Genomic DNA, 14,992 nt, shown 5'->3' on the forward strand with positions numbered 1-14,992 from the left:
TGACGTAGACCTGACTACTTCCGTCATGTGTTTTTATAACAGTGTACCACGTGATTTTCTGGGTGTTTCGTGGGTCACGTGACTCCGATGTCAGCGTTCGCAGCGGTGGTAAAAGTGTAAAAAGCGAGCTCGGTTAAGCTCACAGCTAACACAGAGCAGGAGAAAGCTAAGCAAAGCTAAGTTACCTGGAACAGTGTTGACTTTTGTTAAAAGTGCGAGGAACGCTGCCTTATTATTCCCGCTAATCCGTGCATTTGACTTTTTTTCCTCCTTACTGTTGTTGTGACGCTAACGTTTTAGGCTAGCTAGCACAACATCTGCTAACCAGAGCTAACTAGCTGCGTTTGTCTGCGGCGGTTTTGCTGTGATTTCACCCGAATAAAGAGCTGAGGCAGCCGGCCAGTAGCAGGAGAAGCATGACGCAGATTGGTGGTGTCCAGTCATGGTGCCTGCGAGTAACGTTACCGCTGATTTTAGGTGAGTATTTGATTTGTCTCTCATCAACTGCGGACAGAAAAACAACAACAACGGTACCATATCTAAAGGACGCTGAAAACCTGCTGTCGATGTGCATAGCAAAATGTTTGGACAACGATGCTAACATTACAGGCTTTTAAAACTACTTACTAAGACGTGTAGCTAGGTTTTTGTTGTACTATCAGTTAAATTACGGTGATAAAAATAAATACCACTCACACGTCACACACTTTCCTGCGTTTTCTTTTATACATAGGTAAAATAGAATTTCTTAATTAAGAAAATAATAATTAGTTTGGGTCAGAAACCAGGGAGGCTGTTCGTATACGTTGGTAGTATTTTTGATAGTTGACGTGGACATTGTATTTGCTTGGAGAAGCAGGCTTTCTGGAGCAATGCACATTAGGATGTACTATTGAAAATAACTGAGCTGGTAATTTGTCAGCTATTCATTCTGTGCCTGATAATGATGAAACATGTTGAATGTTAGCTAAAATAACCCTATGGTGTGTCTAATAATTATTTATTATTTATTTTTTGCAGTTATTGAATATTTACTGCCTCAAATCCCTGACCTATAAGAGCATATGTTTTGCAGCTGTTGTCCTGCACCAGAGTTTTGCTACTGTTGCCCCACCCACGACTGTCCAAACCACCACTGCACCTCACAAAGACCCCGAGAGACCTGAGAGAGGAATCTACAAGGTCACCAGCAGCAACGGCACTACCTGTTTACTGGCATACATGGGTCTCCAGCTCAACATCTCCATCAGCTCTGTCCCTCAGAATAAGGTATGTCTAAAATATAAAAACACAGCTGGACTTAGGAACTCAGTGTTAACTCTAAATGTTTTCATTGTGTATTTCCAGACTGTGCAGGATGTTGTGAACATTAAACCCAATCAGACAACAACCTCTGGATCTTGTGAGGCAGACACCGCCTCACTTTTGCTGCTGATAGATGCAGGAAAAACCAACCTCACCTTTGTCTTCTCTCTGGTGAGATAATACATCATGTGACATTTGTCCTCTTGGCTGTTTTTACTTTTGTTTTGCACTTCCTGACAAAGCCACTAGATGTCAGCAGGAGCTTAAAGTTTATGTGCTTGACAGCAGCATCACTAACTTGACAACCTTGTTGTTTTTCTGCAGAATTCTACATCCAACAAGTACTACTTGAGTGAAGTGTCTCTGACAATTGCCTTGCCAGACATGAAAGGTAAGTGCACTTCACACCTGAGGTTGCGTGTGGGCAACCCTACATATAATTAATAAGCATCCACCCTATTCTAATAGCTCAATATAGTGTCTTTTTGTTGCGTCGTCTGTTTTTGTTTAGATAGAAGATAGAATAAATTATTAAAACACAGTTGGATATATTGTAATATAGCAGATAGCAAGAAGAACCTGAAAGTGATAGGTGTTTCACACAGAGCTACACATTGTGAACTGACACATACAATATATTGACTGATTTATAAATGTACCCTACAACATTTAGGTTAATCAAACATTGCATATAACCAAAAACCTCCATGCTTCATAAACTGAGGCTGTAGTCGTCACTGCAGTGGCCTGGGTTTGATTCCAGTCCCTGACTCTTTGCTGCATGTCACCATCCTCATCTATCGATTTTACACATATTAGACTCTGGATGTCATCAGTGCCATATGAATGAAAATGGATCTTGTTAAGCATGCTTTCTGCCGTGGTTTCATCACTGTCTTCTCCTGCAGAGCCTGTCTCATTTCGTAACCGCAGTCTTGACTACCTGCGGGGAACCCTAGGATACTCATACATGTGCCGTGAGGAGCAAACTCTAAGTGTTGCCCCAGGGTTGTCCATTAACACCTTCCAGGTGCAGTTGCAGCCCTTTGGTGTCACAGGAGATCAGTTTGGAGCAGGTAAACACAGTCACCAAACAGAATCTGATAGAAATGTACATCCGCTTATTTTGCACTCATGTGTCCCCCCCAACCCCCCTTTCTGTCTCTCCCTGTTTATCGGTCAGCTGAGGAATGCCAGCTGGATGAAGATGACATGTTAATCCCCATCATAGTTGGAGCAGCTTTAGCAGGTCTTGTCCTCGTTGTGCTGTTGGCCTATCTCATTGGCAGAAAGAGGAGCCATGCCGGCTACCAGACCATTTGAGGTCATATGTCTCACATGTTCCCCCAGGCCAGAGGGCTCTGTTCACCTATGAAATTAACCACTGTTTTATGAGATGCTCATCCCTTTTCTCTCTGCTGTCTCTCCCCCTCCATCATCTGTCTCCCTGCCTGTGTGTGCTGCTTTGCCCTCATCAGTAACACTAGTCATTATCACTATGTGGAGGCATTTCAGAACTGACCTGCTCTTTCATAAAAAATAAAGGGAGTAAAACTCTTAACTGGAATTAAAGCAGGGGATGCATGTTGATTAGAAGGACAGTGAGAGTTCTCGTGTTGGTGTACTGTTAGCGATTTCTATGAAAGAAATTTGGGATCTGAACGGATCTGATTGGATAGCCAATTTTCCATGTCTTGTTTTGGGGTGACCATTTTTAAGTGGTCTTGTCTGGAATTAAGTTTCTTGTTATAAAGGGAATATTGTTGTCAGTAACACTTCATTCAGCTGAGAAAGTAAAAATCTGACATTTAGGGAACACACTAAAAGGGACACTTGAAGAGTCCTTCAGTTAGGATGGCATTGAGAACTACTTTTTTAACTGGGGTTGTTGATGAATTTCTCTTCTTTCCCTCTTAAATGTACACGGCACGTTTTGTTTGGAGACTAGATACAGTCAGTGTTAGTTTTTAGAGTCTGTGTCCAGAGGCAGCTTTTTTTTTTTTTTTTGCAGTAAAGGTGCTCATAACCTAATTCTGTGTTTCCCTCATGCTGGGTTACAAAATAGTCTTCTAACACTTTGGCAATTCTAATTTACCTTAGAAAGGTGAGTAAAAACAATGAAGAGAAGTAGCTTTCTGACAGCAGCAGCAGCTCTCTGCTCTTGTGTTGACAGGAATGTCATTGTAAGTTCCACTTGTTCCACTTGTTCTTGATTCGGATTGGTGGTGCAGTGATGTGCAGTGACATTGCGCGAACAGAAGTTGAACTGTTTTCAGCTAGATTCAATATGAGCTTTTTGTTTGGAGAAAATAAAAAGCTGCCTGTGGACACAGGCCCTCATTCACTGTGGGAAATCTGCTTGCTTTTTGCTGAAAATAGTTTGACAGAAAGTACATCTAGAAGACTGTTAGCTTAGCATTTTAACTAGAAAGAAAGGGGTGCAATAATCAAATGTACCAACTCTGTAAACTTCACATTACATTTTGCTTATATGTGCCAGATCATTTCTGGGCTAGGTGCCATGTTTTTGCAAAGATGCTAGGTAGTGAACATGCTGCTCAGAACCCGCCTGTTGAACCACAGCTTATTATTTTACCCTTTGGCTTGTCTCTCTTTGATTAAATAAATGAAAGCCAAGTGTTGAATGTTAGTGATTATGATTTGTGGATTAGCATTCTCTCTTTTCCTCTAGTCCTAAAGCTGAACTAAAACAATCCTTTATCTTCATACTAAGTAAGTTTGCACGAAAGCAAAAAAACAGTGCATTTCCCACAATGATGATAGTCACTCTAATGGATTTTGCTGTTACAAAACACACGCACACACCAGGATATGCTTAAACAATCTCTGAAGCAGCATTGTTGATTTAGATGAAGAAGCTCAGGAGTTGTAGGACTTGTTGTTACAATGTTAATTAAACATACTCCACTGGGTGGTTCTGTTTGTTTGCTCTGAATTTGGGCCCACTTGGGATTTTGGTTGCTGAAGGGAAATAGAAATTGCACTGAAGTCCTGAGTGACAGCCCTAATGATTTTAAATGGCCAAATGTCTCTGGTCAGTGTTCATCAGTGCCTTTCCAGCTCTAACATGGATAGGATTCAAATAAAGCCAATTATCACAGAGGTACTCACTCACTGACACTGTGTGCTGCCATACAGGACATTTGTGTCTCTCACAGCCTTTTGTGTACTGTTACTACCATAAATATGCATTTAGTTCCATGTATAGGAGAAAGTACAGATATTTATGTTTTTTCCTTCCCTCATTTAATATCCAAGTAGTGATTTAATAAGGTTTTAATGCATTTATTTGAACTGTTTTTTAAAGGAGAGGTCAATAAAAGTGAGTGATTCAACCTATTTAACGTTTGTTTTGCCTTCATGCTTCAGCAGTAGTCAAACCTGTTTCCTGGTTGGTTTTATTTGTTTGACTTTATAGAAGTAGATTATAGTATTTTATAAAATTTTAACACTTGTGTAAAGAATCTGAACTAAGATTCAGTTTGATTAAAATTTACACAGTTTAAGGTTTAGTTAACAACACTGCTCCTGACTTATACATGTGAGTAGAAGTGGGGTAGAAGGAAGTTTGACAAACATGGCATTTGACTGTTAAAGTAGCTGTTGAGTAAGTTGGCTAAGTTACCTGAAAAAAAAACAACCCAGGCCTGTTTTAAATTTACATCTGTCCATGTGATGAATTTGCAAAACTGGAGCCAGAGAGGATGTCCAATGACTGAACAGACACAATGACCAAAAATACATTAAAAACAAAATCAGATGTGGTAGGAAGTATGTAATGGTTATATAAACTGTAGCTGTGGGAGTTATTAAAACTCACTAACTCAGAGATTATCAGCAAAATGCAGAAGAGCATCAGCAAAATGCGGAAAAAGGTTAAGGTATTCACTCGGTTTCAGTTTCAATAAAAGATGAAATGCAAAGAGAAGCTTAAAAATCCTAAATACACCTTTTACATTTACATGATCAGTCTGCTGGGTTAGAATGCAATTAAAAACTAAATCACATACAGAGCCACAGTCCGACTCCGCCAGCTGTTGGGGAATCGGTTACCGTAAATCCTAAATAACATCCAGTCAAACAGTGTGAAACACGGAGTCCTGAGCTTCATGGCTGTCTGGATTCTTCCTCCAGGATCTGTTGTCTACATTTCTCTCTCAGTTTAGTGATGGTTGCCATTGACAGGCTTCCAGGTTCAGAAAAGATTTTCTGTAAACAAGGCGTTTGAGAGAAAGCCATGTTATTATCATTCATCTCTGGTTGTGGTTTATCTATTAGGACTCAATACAGGTCAATGTTCTGGCAAACGTTAATGGAGCATAGTTGAACATTGAGTCTGAGTTATCATGAAGGACGCAAATAGATTGCCTAATTAATAGATTTTGATAATAATCCTCTAAATAATGCGAGGATTCTACAGACCTTACCCTAAGGTCAAGGATACTTCCTTGGTGGGATGGATAAGAACAAGGTTTCCCCCTTCCTCATCTCACCTGCATGAAGTTGTGGCAGTCCAGAGTGAACGCTCCACAGGTGATCTCTTTGAAACACTGACATACGTCAGGCAGAGAGCGCGCTCTCAGAATCTCCATTTGATGGTGAAGGATGAGAGTCAGGGCAACACGGAAAAGTACCTTGGAGCCCTCATAGAAGAGACAATCCCAGACCCTCAGAACTGTCTGCAAGTACAAGACACAAGGAGAACGTCTGATAAATGATCACCATGAGCCCCTTTCAAAGCCAAACCATCCGTCACCTCAATTGGCAGTATGTCGATGTAGAGGCAGATGAACCAGCGTGACACCACCAGTGTCCATATGCCTGGATACTGGGCCATGAGCTGCCCTACTGCAGGGGCTTTGGTCCTCACCAGCTCCCCAAGGACCTCCTGATCAGTCTTCAGCCCCATCATGGCTGGACTGTAATAGTCTAGCAGGTACATGTTGTAGTTTTATGTCAGTCCAGAACTGTGCGATCACAGTTTTATATAAAAAGGAAAGTCTACCTGGGAGTATTCTGCCCACCAGGGCATCCATAAGCCAGAAAGATCTCTCCTCATCTTTGGTGACGATGATGAGGTAGCCTGCAATGAAGTTCATGCCCTAAAACATACAGAGCATCTTAGATTACAGGCTTTTATCAGTCAAAACTCTCTTACAACCATCCGTTGTTGTGAGGCAGTAAGTTAAGAAAGTCACTGTGGGAAAAAGCCTCCATATATAAGTAGCTGGTCCTGTTCTTTAGGTAAACATTGTGTGAGAGTGTGGAGTCACTGTTCTCTTTGACAGTGTGTTTTTCATCACCTGACAGTAACCCACTGTGGGATTGTGGTGACCATAGGCCAGCAGGACATTGAAGAGCTCTTTCTGCAGGCCCGACTCAGCTTTGTTCTTAAAGAGGATGTTATCAGGAAAGGTCCTGTGCATATCTGGCAGAAATCAGAATCAGAGTTACTTTATTTATCCCTGAGGGGAAATTCTTGAAAAGGAGGATTTTTCTGCTGTAAATTGATTTAAGTAATGATAGAAGTTGGCATGTGAAGGTGGACTGCACCGGTAGTAATAGTTTCCTTCAGCTTGTGGTCATGCTCCATGGCCAGCAGTGACTGGTAATAACCCGGTTTACTCTCCATTTGTTCCTGAGCGCCACTTGCTGCCATCCAGATCCTGGTCCGGTGCTCATTAGGGACACCTTTACGCACAAATCTCTTGACTTCCGAAAAACACATTTGAAGTTAAAACCACACAATCACAGAACATCAACGCACCTGAGTGTTCTAACTCATTGTTTGTACCTGTGAGGTTCTTCTCCACTTGAGGTTTCTCTTGAAGTAGCTTCGTCCATCTCATGGACCTCCTGTGGAGGACAGCTACATACTCGTTCATCATCTCTCTGTAGGATTCGAAGTCATGTTGCCTTTCAAAGCCATAGGGGTCAATTCTGCAGGGACAAATACACACAGTCCTCTACAATGACAATACATGCATATAAAAAAGGACTTAAAGGACTCCCCACCCCTCTTTCTTTCCCTGTTTTTCAGCAATGACAGCGGCTACTTCCACCAGGTAGGGTTTCAGGGTGATCAAGTGCCTTCACCAGATGAATAGTGAGTATTATATTACCTGTAAGTGGGAGCAAGGAGTAAAATTCAAGCTCCAACATAACTCCACAACAGCTTGTGTTTTTCCCTCCTCTAAATAATCCTGTAGCATCTTTACAATACTACAAAGTAAAATATTAAGTGAACATACAGGGCAGAAAGCTGATATATTAACCAGCCGTCAGAGAGGAAGCGACAGGCCTTTACACTGTGTTACCACACTAGTCTATTATGAATGTGAACTCATCAAAACTCAATAAAACAACGAGAAAACATACACTTCAACAACGCAGAAAAACCAGCACAAAGCTCACCTGTCAGTGTCATTACAACACGCCAGAGCCTGGGCAGCGTTTCCTGTCATCTCTCCCTCCATTGTGCGTGTCATGTGCTGCAGGTACAGCTGCCTATAAAACAGGACGCTATTTCATCTTTTCCCCTCGGTAAAGGACTGTGCTGCCGTGGAGGTAAATAACAGGGCAGTCTGAGTTTCATGTGTCTCACCTTACAGTGCTCACCTGGAGGAGGGGCTATAACTAGAGGAACATCCACAGACGTGTGTGTGTGTTTGTCTGTGTGTGTGTGTGTGTGCATTGTTTGCACAACAGTTGGAGGAAGAGGAACAGTAATGTTGCTTAGAGGACATAATCCTCTTGCATATCACTAACCATGACAGACTGCAGTAATTGCATAGGTTATATGAAAAACATTTCTTTTCATGTTCCTGTAGATGGAGGCATTGAAGTCTATAGAAATAAAGATGGTCGAAGGGAATGGAGTTTGTGTTCTGTCAGTGTGTTTTCTCACGCTGCTACTAGAGGGCACCAAACACAGGACGTCTGTGGCTGGATATGAAGGCAGCAGAGAAATTATATAAGGAAACACACGTTTCATATTTCAAACACTGTTTAAGGTAGCTGGTTGAAAATGTTGTACAAGGTTATTCACAATAGTAAATTCATATATCCAATTGGGAATTAACATTCTGTATGTTTCCATAAAAGTCACTCTGTCAATAAGTGCTGAAAGCCATGTAAACTGCTGTGATCCCTGCAGAACCTCACACCATACATAAGGAATAGTAATGAACAGTTAATCACATTATCACAATGGCATAAATGCTCCTGTTGTATTACAATAATACCGGTTACAGTGTTGCCATATAATGAGACTGTGCGGCAGAATAATTCATTATGAACAAATGTTCATGTTGTTTTCTTCAGTCAGTGCAGCAGTTCAGATCAATATGCAAAAAAATGTGAAATGGCTAAATACACGTGAGAAATAATAATTAAGACATGCACCATTACATAGGTTTAACTGAGCAGTTCCCCCAATGAATTACGATTCATTAGTTTTGCCTCAAAGTAGCCCCTAACCACCCGCTCCAAATAAGTAAGTAAACTTCCTGCTTTACAAACTGGCTGAGATGGTAGTAATAACAGACATATCAGTATAGATGTGCATGTATGTTACTCAGTATGGGCTGATATGAAACCCAAAGCATGTCCTTCATAGGCTGTGAAGTCACAAAAAAAGTTGTTACACACATGTAATAAGAACAAAATGTGCACCTGTGCTCCAATGACACAACATATGTGTCTATTGTAAATATGCTAATTTTTTCAGTAATATTTACAAAACAGCATTTTATAGTTTTTCCCTAAAAACGGTTCTTATTAAAAATACACTCTCATTACGAGCTGCTCTATACTGTGTGCGACCATTATCAACCTTATCAACACAAAAGAGCTAAGTACACATACCATTATGGAAAAAACTCATGCTTTATTCATCTTTCTTAAATGAACAATATACTTATGCTACTTACAAGATGTATCAACAATATGTTCTAATTGTCACTACCCTCAGTAACACTGGACAGATGGAGTTGAACAAAAACATAAATATCAAACAGTTTTCTTATTCTTAAGGCTTACTTTACGTCATCTTGTGACTGCCCTCCTTATTGTCCTCACCTAACGAACAGATATGTGTCATGCACTCTTAAAGGTTGGCCGATTGGTAATTTTTAAAATTCTCATTATGCTGCTGAAAAGTCACTTTAGCATCAAAAATGCTTTGGAGCAATAAAACAACTCATTCCTGAACTTATCAATTAAAATAAACTGTGGAGTTACATTTAGATTTCAAGGAGAAATGAATGCCACAAACCATTATCCATCCTCTAAATTAAAGCTTTGCCTTTAATTTAGTGAAATTTGTGAAACCAGGTCGAGGTGATGTAAAACATCTTTAACATGCTTTCGATGAGAAGCTCATAATTTATGCCTTGACAGATCCACTTAACAATGAAACCATATCATCCACAATATTGAGGCATCCCATTAAGAGATGTTAGAATTTACTATACATAAAACAATCATCTTTTATAAACTGAACATATTTATATTATTCTTCATATAGCTCTCTTTGTAAACTGTCCCAATTGATACAGTATGTACAGTAAAAACTGCAACAGTTCTGTTGGTGCTGGTGTAGTGAGCACTCCGTCCCAAAGTTTGAGTTAGACAGAGGGACATATGCACAGCCACGCAGAGCTTCATATAACAAAACAAAGCTGACTAGGAAGAATCTTTAAAACACACAGCTTTCTCCTCTCCAGTCCACGCAAGCCAGTGGACCTCCTCTCGGCGGTGTCTATGCCCACTGACAGGGCAGCAGTGCTCCTCCCGGAGCAGAGCAGGAGGGGCATCCAGGATACTGAGAATCTGGCAACTTTCCATGTGATGCCCAAGTCTCCAGAGGACAGAAAATGTGGCCAGTTGTTCTCATAAGTTTTTAACTCAGCTCCCTGAAAGGTGGTTTCCTGACAGCTTCAAGTGCTTCTGTTGTCTCTCTGAAGTCTACAATTTTCACTTTTTTTTTGTACAAGTCTTAAAAAAACTATGAAGTCACTGTAAAAGAAACAACGTTCTGGTTCCTCCAGAGTTGGGGTTTGGATTTAGAGAGTTTTACGTTTTGATCCTGTTACAATTGGTCGAGCAAATTCCACAAAATCATCTATAAGGACAGGCCATGCTCCTAAAAAGAAAAAAAAATTTCAGCATTAGTCAAAGCAACAGACATGGACACAATCTGAAGGTACATACATCACTCACCTTCCTCATCATAGTTTGACATGTCATCTGCGATCATGTTACCAAAGTCCAACAATAAGTTCCATGTGTCCTTTGGGATGGATCGTTTATGGTGTTCCTGCAAGGGGAAATATTGATGAAAACAGCAGCTGCAAATATGGACTTTATTCATTTACCAACATCTTGGAAATCCATAGCTTTAGAAATATGACGGCCTTGTTGTACTGTTGTGACAGTTAGAGACTCAGCCAGGCTACCAAACTGTGTGGCATTCAATCTACAGCAAGATTGTTCAATTCTACATACTAATAGCTTCCATCCAACATGTATAGTATTTTTAAGTGAAAATAAAGACTTTGTATAGACCTGTATAAATGAAGATTTGTCGGATGCTCATTGTTCCAAATGTACCTGTTGAAGCTTCCCCAGTTTTATTTTTACAAGTCTGAAAACTGGTCTTTTTAACTTTAACTATGGCAACCATTGAGTTTTATTCTTGCACTCAATCGCAGACATGTTGCTCCATCTGTACGTGATAGCAATCCAAATACTAAGTACAGATTTCACACAAAGTTTCAGCATCCGTGTTGCTAAATCTCTATTTTCTCTGTGCAGACTCACCAAAAGGAATCTATTCCAAAGATCGAGGAACTTAAATCGTCCAGACAGAACCAGGTTCCAGTAGGCCACAGCCATCTCCAGGTCTGCACATGGAAACAAAGGACACTTGTCTTAAACTGAACTAACTAACTAATAACTTTGTTGTCACTGCTGTCACTCTTCTTACCTAGCCCCTTCTGTCCAGGATTTTTGGCAAAGTTAAAGGTGAACTGGTAGAAGTCTTTGAACTTCCCGCTGTCTTTTAGCTCCTGCTCTAATCTGGGCAGAAGGGCTTTCAGTTTCTCTGGACTGTCACACCTAAAAAAAGAGATGAACAAACATGTGAGGGACTGCACATGGCCACAGTGTCGATGCAATGCAGTCATAACATTGATGGCAGACTGGTTAAAGCTGACTGATGCCTGAAGAGTCAAAACACTGTGACTCTTTTCATTGAGTCAATCTCTGTGGAGACACAGAACACTCAAGCTGTGGGCGGATCTATTAATAGACTGCCTTCCCTCCCTGGAGCTACACTTAGAGAGCTATGGTGTGAGGACACTTCAGTGTTTACGTCCCATTTCTGAGCGTGTCACACGCTGTTGATGTCAACACTCACCCCAACTCTGTCATTCCGTCCAGAAACTCCTTCTTGGTGAACTCGCACTGAGTGGCGGCGCGAAACTTCCACGCAACAACCAGCACAGTGATGCTGGCTGGATCCAGTGAGAGGTCATCGCAAAACTGCTGGATCCCGTCAATACCGATCTTATTCTCATCCTGGGGGTCTATCAGGGGGGGAAAAGTAACACTCACGTCACATTTCAGGAACAACTCTATCCTAAACCACAGAATACTCCTTTAACTACTTGCCTTTGTATCGATTGTAGAGCTGCTCCAGCTTTTTCCGGTCAACTGAGGTTTTCATAGACTCTTTGCAGTAAAGCTCTGGGTTCTGAAAGTAGTTGTCTGTAGCAACTTCTAGTTTCCAGTCATTCTGTGTGAGGCAGTACACAGCTGTCTTCTCCCCAGCCTGTGTGAAGGACATGAACTGCCGTACCTTGTCCCTCTGCGATGACTTCAGCTTATGCTGTACAAATACAGGACAGGGGCTGTCACACACCGGCGTGATCAGGCCTGGCAGTATGGACAACAACACGCAAACACAGAGTGACACGCAGACAAAAAGACACAGCGAGACGCAGACATCTACAGGCATTCAGGCAGCAGTAGGAAAGGACAGAGAAGACTGGGAAACACTCTGACACATATTTCAAAGGGTTAGCCAATCACACCAACAAACATGTTACAAAAGAGCAGTGAGACGCTGCGTCCTGTTCAAAAGCAACGCTGGCTTTTCTGAAGGGGGATGTTGTGGATTCTCAAAGCACATGCTGTACCTCAGAGGGCCCCTCAGATAACTACGGTCATAGATGTAACATGAGTAGAGACATGGGATGCCATTGCCAGGACCTAGAGGTGCAACAAGTCTGGAGTGTAACACTAGCACCCTGCTAGAAATACTTGGCAATATGGACAAAAATAGAAAAATCTGACCACACAGTACTATGAGAATAACGTATTATTTATCATTTATACTCAGTTATAAATGCAAAGACCCAGACTGTTACTACATGTGACTGGGCTTGGATCTGGACATTTAATGTTTCCATTAAAGAGCCGTAACTTAAAGTTGCTAAAGTTGATTCAGGCTGCAACACTATCTGTAAACATTTGATTTCGAGGCTTTAAAGGCTAAGTTCACAATGTTCTGATGTAGCCTAGAAGAAGAGAAACGAAGTACTCCCTCATTCTTCTATATATGACTATAGTCACATGAATATATCTGGGTCTGGTACTGTGCAGTTGAAAAAAAACCCCTGAAAATGTGATTAGCTTAGTTTATTTAACACTGCTCTTAACTAATAGAACTAAGAATGAGCTGAGCGTTCGAGCAGTAGATGGGGTCCTCTGTGAATCCACCGTGCTATGTCCTCCCAGTAGCTGCAGCATCTGAACACTGAGGAGCAGCATTTCCTGAAACCGGAGAGTTCACCGAGCTGCTATGACTTCACCTACCGATAGTGACTGCCGTGCTGTTAATGACGGCGTATCAAGGCAGACAGCGTGATAAGGCTGATGTTGACACAGCACGGATTATCTTGCTACCAGATGGGCAACGTTAGCATCGTCCAAACACACACACCACCAGCAGCTAGTAACTTACATTAGCTAACAGTAGCTAAGTTAGCCAGAATGTATCACTGACACTACAGATGGCTGGATAATATCGCGACAGTGGACTGTCAGTGTGGTTATTGATAAACCAGCATTTTACTGAAACGACCCCGTGTGTGTCCGTCTTTGTGGTCCAGCAGCTGACCTGCTCACAGCCGAAGTTACCAGACTGCCAAAAAGGGACGTGTAGCTAATGCTAGCTGCTCTCAAAATATCAACTGACCTTCCCTGTAACAGCAGCGAACACAAATAATTGATCCCTGTAAACTCACCAAACACCCAACACGTACACTTTGATAACACGTTAGTTTTGAAGGTAAGTCTTAGTGGCACTAACGCAATACCTGGGTTTGTGTTTATTTTGGTTACCTACCATTTTTACACCCGCTGTTTGACCAGTTTGGTAGCCCGACTGTCGCTCATTGTGCGCATGCGCGGAAGTAGCCGAACAGGCAACATCAAAGGTTCTTTTATTTTTTTACATCAAAGGTTCAAAAGGAGAAAGATTGTGTTTACACTAAGTCACTGTGGTTACTTGTATTATTTACGCTTACTAACTGAAAACTAACACAAATTAATATATTTTGTGTAAATAGAAACTCCCCCGAAACTACACACGTAGCTGTTTAAAACAAAAAGCCCACCACACTTCACTCTGTACCCACATGTCATGCATCCACACACACTGTCCCCAACACAGGAATGTAATCTTCGTGCACAGTAGGCCTACATCACACCTGTCTTTTAGGCAGCCGTATGCAGTGATGTGGTCAACAACATTGTCTATATAAAAATGCTTTAAATTAACTATTTTAGCTTGTGTGCGTAGAGATGTTTAGTTTCTGACTCTAAAAAACAAACATGTCTTTAACCATACTCTTTTGCCACTACAACCTTAATTTTGTCAATAATGAAGTAATCATCTTTCAAGAAAAGTGACCTGTCACTGTTAGCTGAGCTGACAGGGGGCTCAGCCTGAGTTTTATCTCATGTAAAAATGAATACACCCTTAAAAAAGTGTGCATAACACACACAGCACTGTCACTGATAGAGTATCTGTGGACTTCAGCTTCTTTCTTTTTTTTCCTTCAATCCATTTAGGCTATGTACCATCATCATTTCCTGCTGCTTTAATGCTAAACAGAAGTGTACATTTTGTTTAATTAACCATCGGAACTCCACCACTTGCAAAAGTGTAAATTAATAATCAAAAAAAGGTTAAAAATCAGAAAAAGTAAAAAGATAAAATTGTTGTGTGAAATGCCCAGTTTGTTTAAATTTGTAAATTCAGCAGTCAAAGAAATTCAACTTTTTATTCTCTGATTTATGTCTTAAACATTGTGTTATAATGCATTAAACATATTTGATCTATTTCCTCCACCAGCCTTGATTCAAATTGTAATAAGAACGTAGAGATGATCGAATCTTTATCTTGGTGTACAGCTGAGCTTGTGAGTGTTGCCATTAACAAATAGATCCTTGGTGCTGAATGCAGTCTCAGCTGCAGCAGCCATGGCTGTAGTAAGCGTTGCTACATGGGTGAGCTCACCCTCCCGTGCAGTAGGTGGCAGTGTGTGGATCTTTGAAGCTGGTTGGTACAGTTATCCACCAATCCCGAGAGGTGGAG

The 14,992-nt window shown here is 41.1% G+C and overlaps 3 protein-coding genes across 4 annotated transcripts; 1 reads left to right on the top strand and 2 right to left on the bottom strand.

Moving 5' to 3' along the window:
- Window positions 1-55: 55 nt before the first annotated feature.
- lamp1b (lysosomal associated membrane protein 1b) lies at window positions 56-4,055 on the top strand. Its single transcript, XM_028392953.1, has 6 exons — window positions 56-477; window positions 1,076-1,269; window positions 1,348-1,476; window positions 1,630-1,696; window positions 2,214-2,381; window positions 2,489-4,055. The coding sequence occupies exons 1-6, from the start codon at window positions 417-419 to the stop codon at window positions 2,626-2,628; spliced, it is 759 nt and encodes a 252-aa protein (XP_028248754.1). The 5' UTR covers window positions 56-416; the 3' UTR covers window positions 2,629-4,055.
- A 1,031-nt stretch (window positions 4,056-5,086) lies between these two features.
- Window positions 5,087-7,877, bottom strand: LOC114425957 (growth hormone-regulated TBC protein 1-A-like). Its single transcript, XM_028392950.1, has 8 exons — window positions 7,741-7,877; window positions 7,121-7,266; window positions 6,880-7,038; window positions 6,630-6,754; window positions 6,332-6,428; window positions 6,083-6,255; window positions 5,820-6,005; window positions 5,087-5,535 (listed from the first exon to the last, which is right to left on the bottom strand). The coding sequence occupies exons 1-8, from the start codon at window positions 7,812-7,814 to the stop codon at window positions 5,434-5,436; spliced, it is 1,062 nt and encodes a 353-aa protein (XP_028248751.1). The 5' UTR covers window positions 7,815-7,877; the 3' UTR covers window positions 5,087-5,433.
- Window positions 7,878-9,194: 1,317 nt separating this feature from the next.
- Window positions 9,195-13,792, bottom strand: dcun1d2a (DCN1, defective in cullin neddylation 1, domain containing 2a). 2 transcript variants are annotated; one of them, XM_028392952.1, is made up of 7 exons: window positions 13,739-13,792; window positions 12,001-12,217; window positions 11,747-11,915; window positions 11,315-11,445; window positions 11,149-11,231; window positions 10,549-10,645; window positions 9,195-10,471 (listed from the first exon to the last, which is right to left on the bottom strand). In XM_028392952.1, the coding sequence occupies exons 1-7, from the start codon at window positions 13,739-13,741 to the stop codon at window positions 10,392-10,394; spliced, it is 780 nt and encodes a 259-aa protein (XP_028248753.1). In that variant the 5' UTR covers window positions 13,742-13,792; the 3' UTR covers window positions 9,195-10,391. The 2 variants fall into 2 exon arrangements, with proteins under 2 accessions (XP_028248753.1, XP_028248752.1); XM_028392951.1 differs by lacking the exon at window positions 13,739-13,792 and having other exon boundaries at window positions 12,001-12,502.
- Window positions 13,793-14,992: the final 1,200 nt, after the last annotated feature.

This window comes from Parambassis ranga, chromosome 21 (genome assembly GCF_900634625.1).
Source record: "Parambassis ranga chromosome 21, fParRan2.1, whole genome shotgun sequence".
Classification (NCBI taxonomy): domain Eukaryota; kingdom Metazoa; phylum Chordata; class Actinopteri; family Ambassidae; genus Parambassis; species Parambassis ranga.

Excerpts from the sequence above, each read along its gene's own strand:
- LOC114425957 (XM_028392950.1), bottom strand. The coding sequence starts at position 7,814 with ATGACACGCACAATGGAGGGAGAGATGACAGGAAACGCTGCCCAGGCT. Across the intron at positions 7,267-7,740 it reads TGTTGTAATGACACTGACAG|AATTGACCCCTATGGCTTTG; the intron begins GTGAGCTTTGTG and ends TTGTCCCTGCAG. Across the intron at positions 6,429-6,629 it reads CCACAGTGGGTTACTGTCAG|GGCATGAACTTCATTGCAGG; the intron begins GTGATGAAAAAC and ends TGTATGTTTTAG.
- dcun1d2a (XM_028392951.1), bottom strand. The coding sequence starts at position 12,346 with ATGCCTGTAGATGTCTGCGTCTCGCTGTGTCTTTTTGTCTGCGTGTCA. Across the intron at positions 11,916-12,000 it reads GCTCTACAATCGATACAAAG|ACCCCCAGGATGAGAATAAG; the intron begins GCAAGTAGTTAA and ends CCCCCCTGATAG. Across the intron at positions 11,446-11,746 it reads GACGGAATGACAGAGTTGGG|GTGTGACAGTCCAGAGAAAC; the intron begins GTGAGTGTTGAC and ends CTCTTTTTTTAG.
- lamp1b (XM_028392953.1), top strand. The coding sequence starts at position 417 with ATGACGCAGATTGGTGGTGTCCAGTCATGGTGCCTGCGAGTAACGTTA. Across the intron at positions 478-1,075 it reads AACGTTACCGCTGATTTTAG|CTGTTGTCCTGCACCAGAGT; the intron begins GTGAGTATTTGA and ends TATGTTTTGCAG. Across the intron at positions 1,270-1,347 it reads GCTCTGTCCCTCAGAATAAG|ACTGTGCAGGATGTTGTGAA; the intron begins GTATGTCTAAAA and ends GTGTATTTCCAG.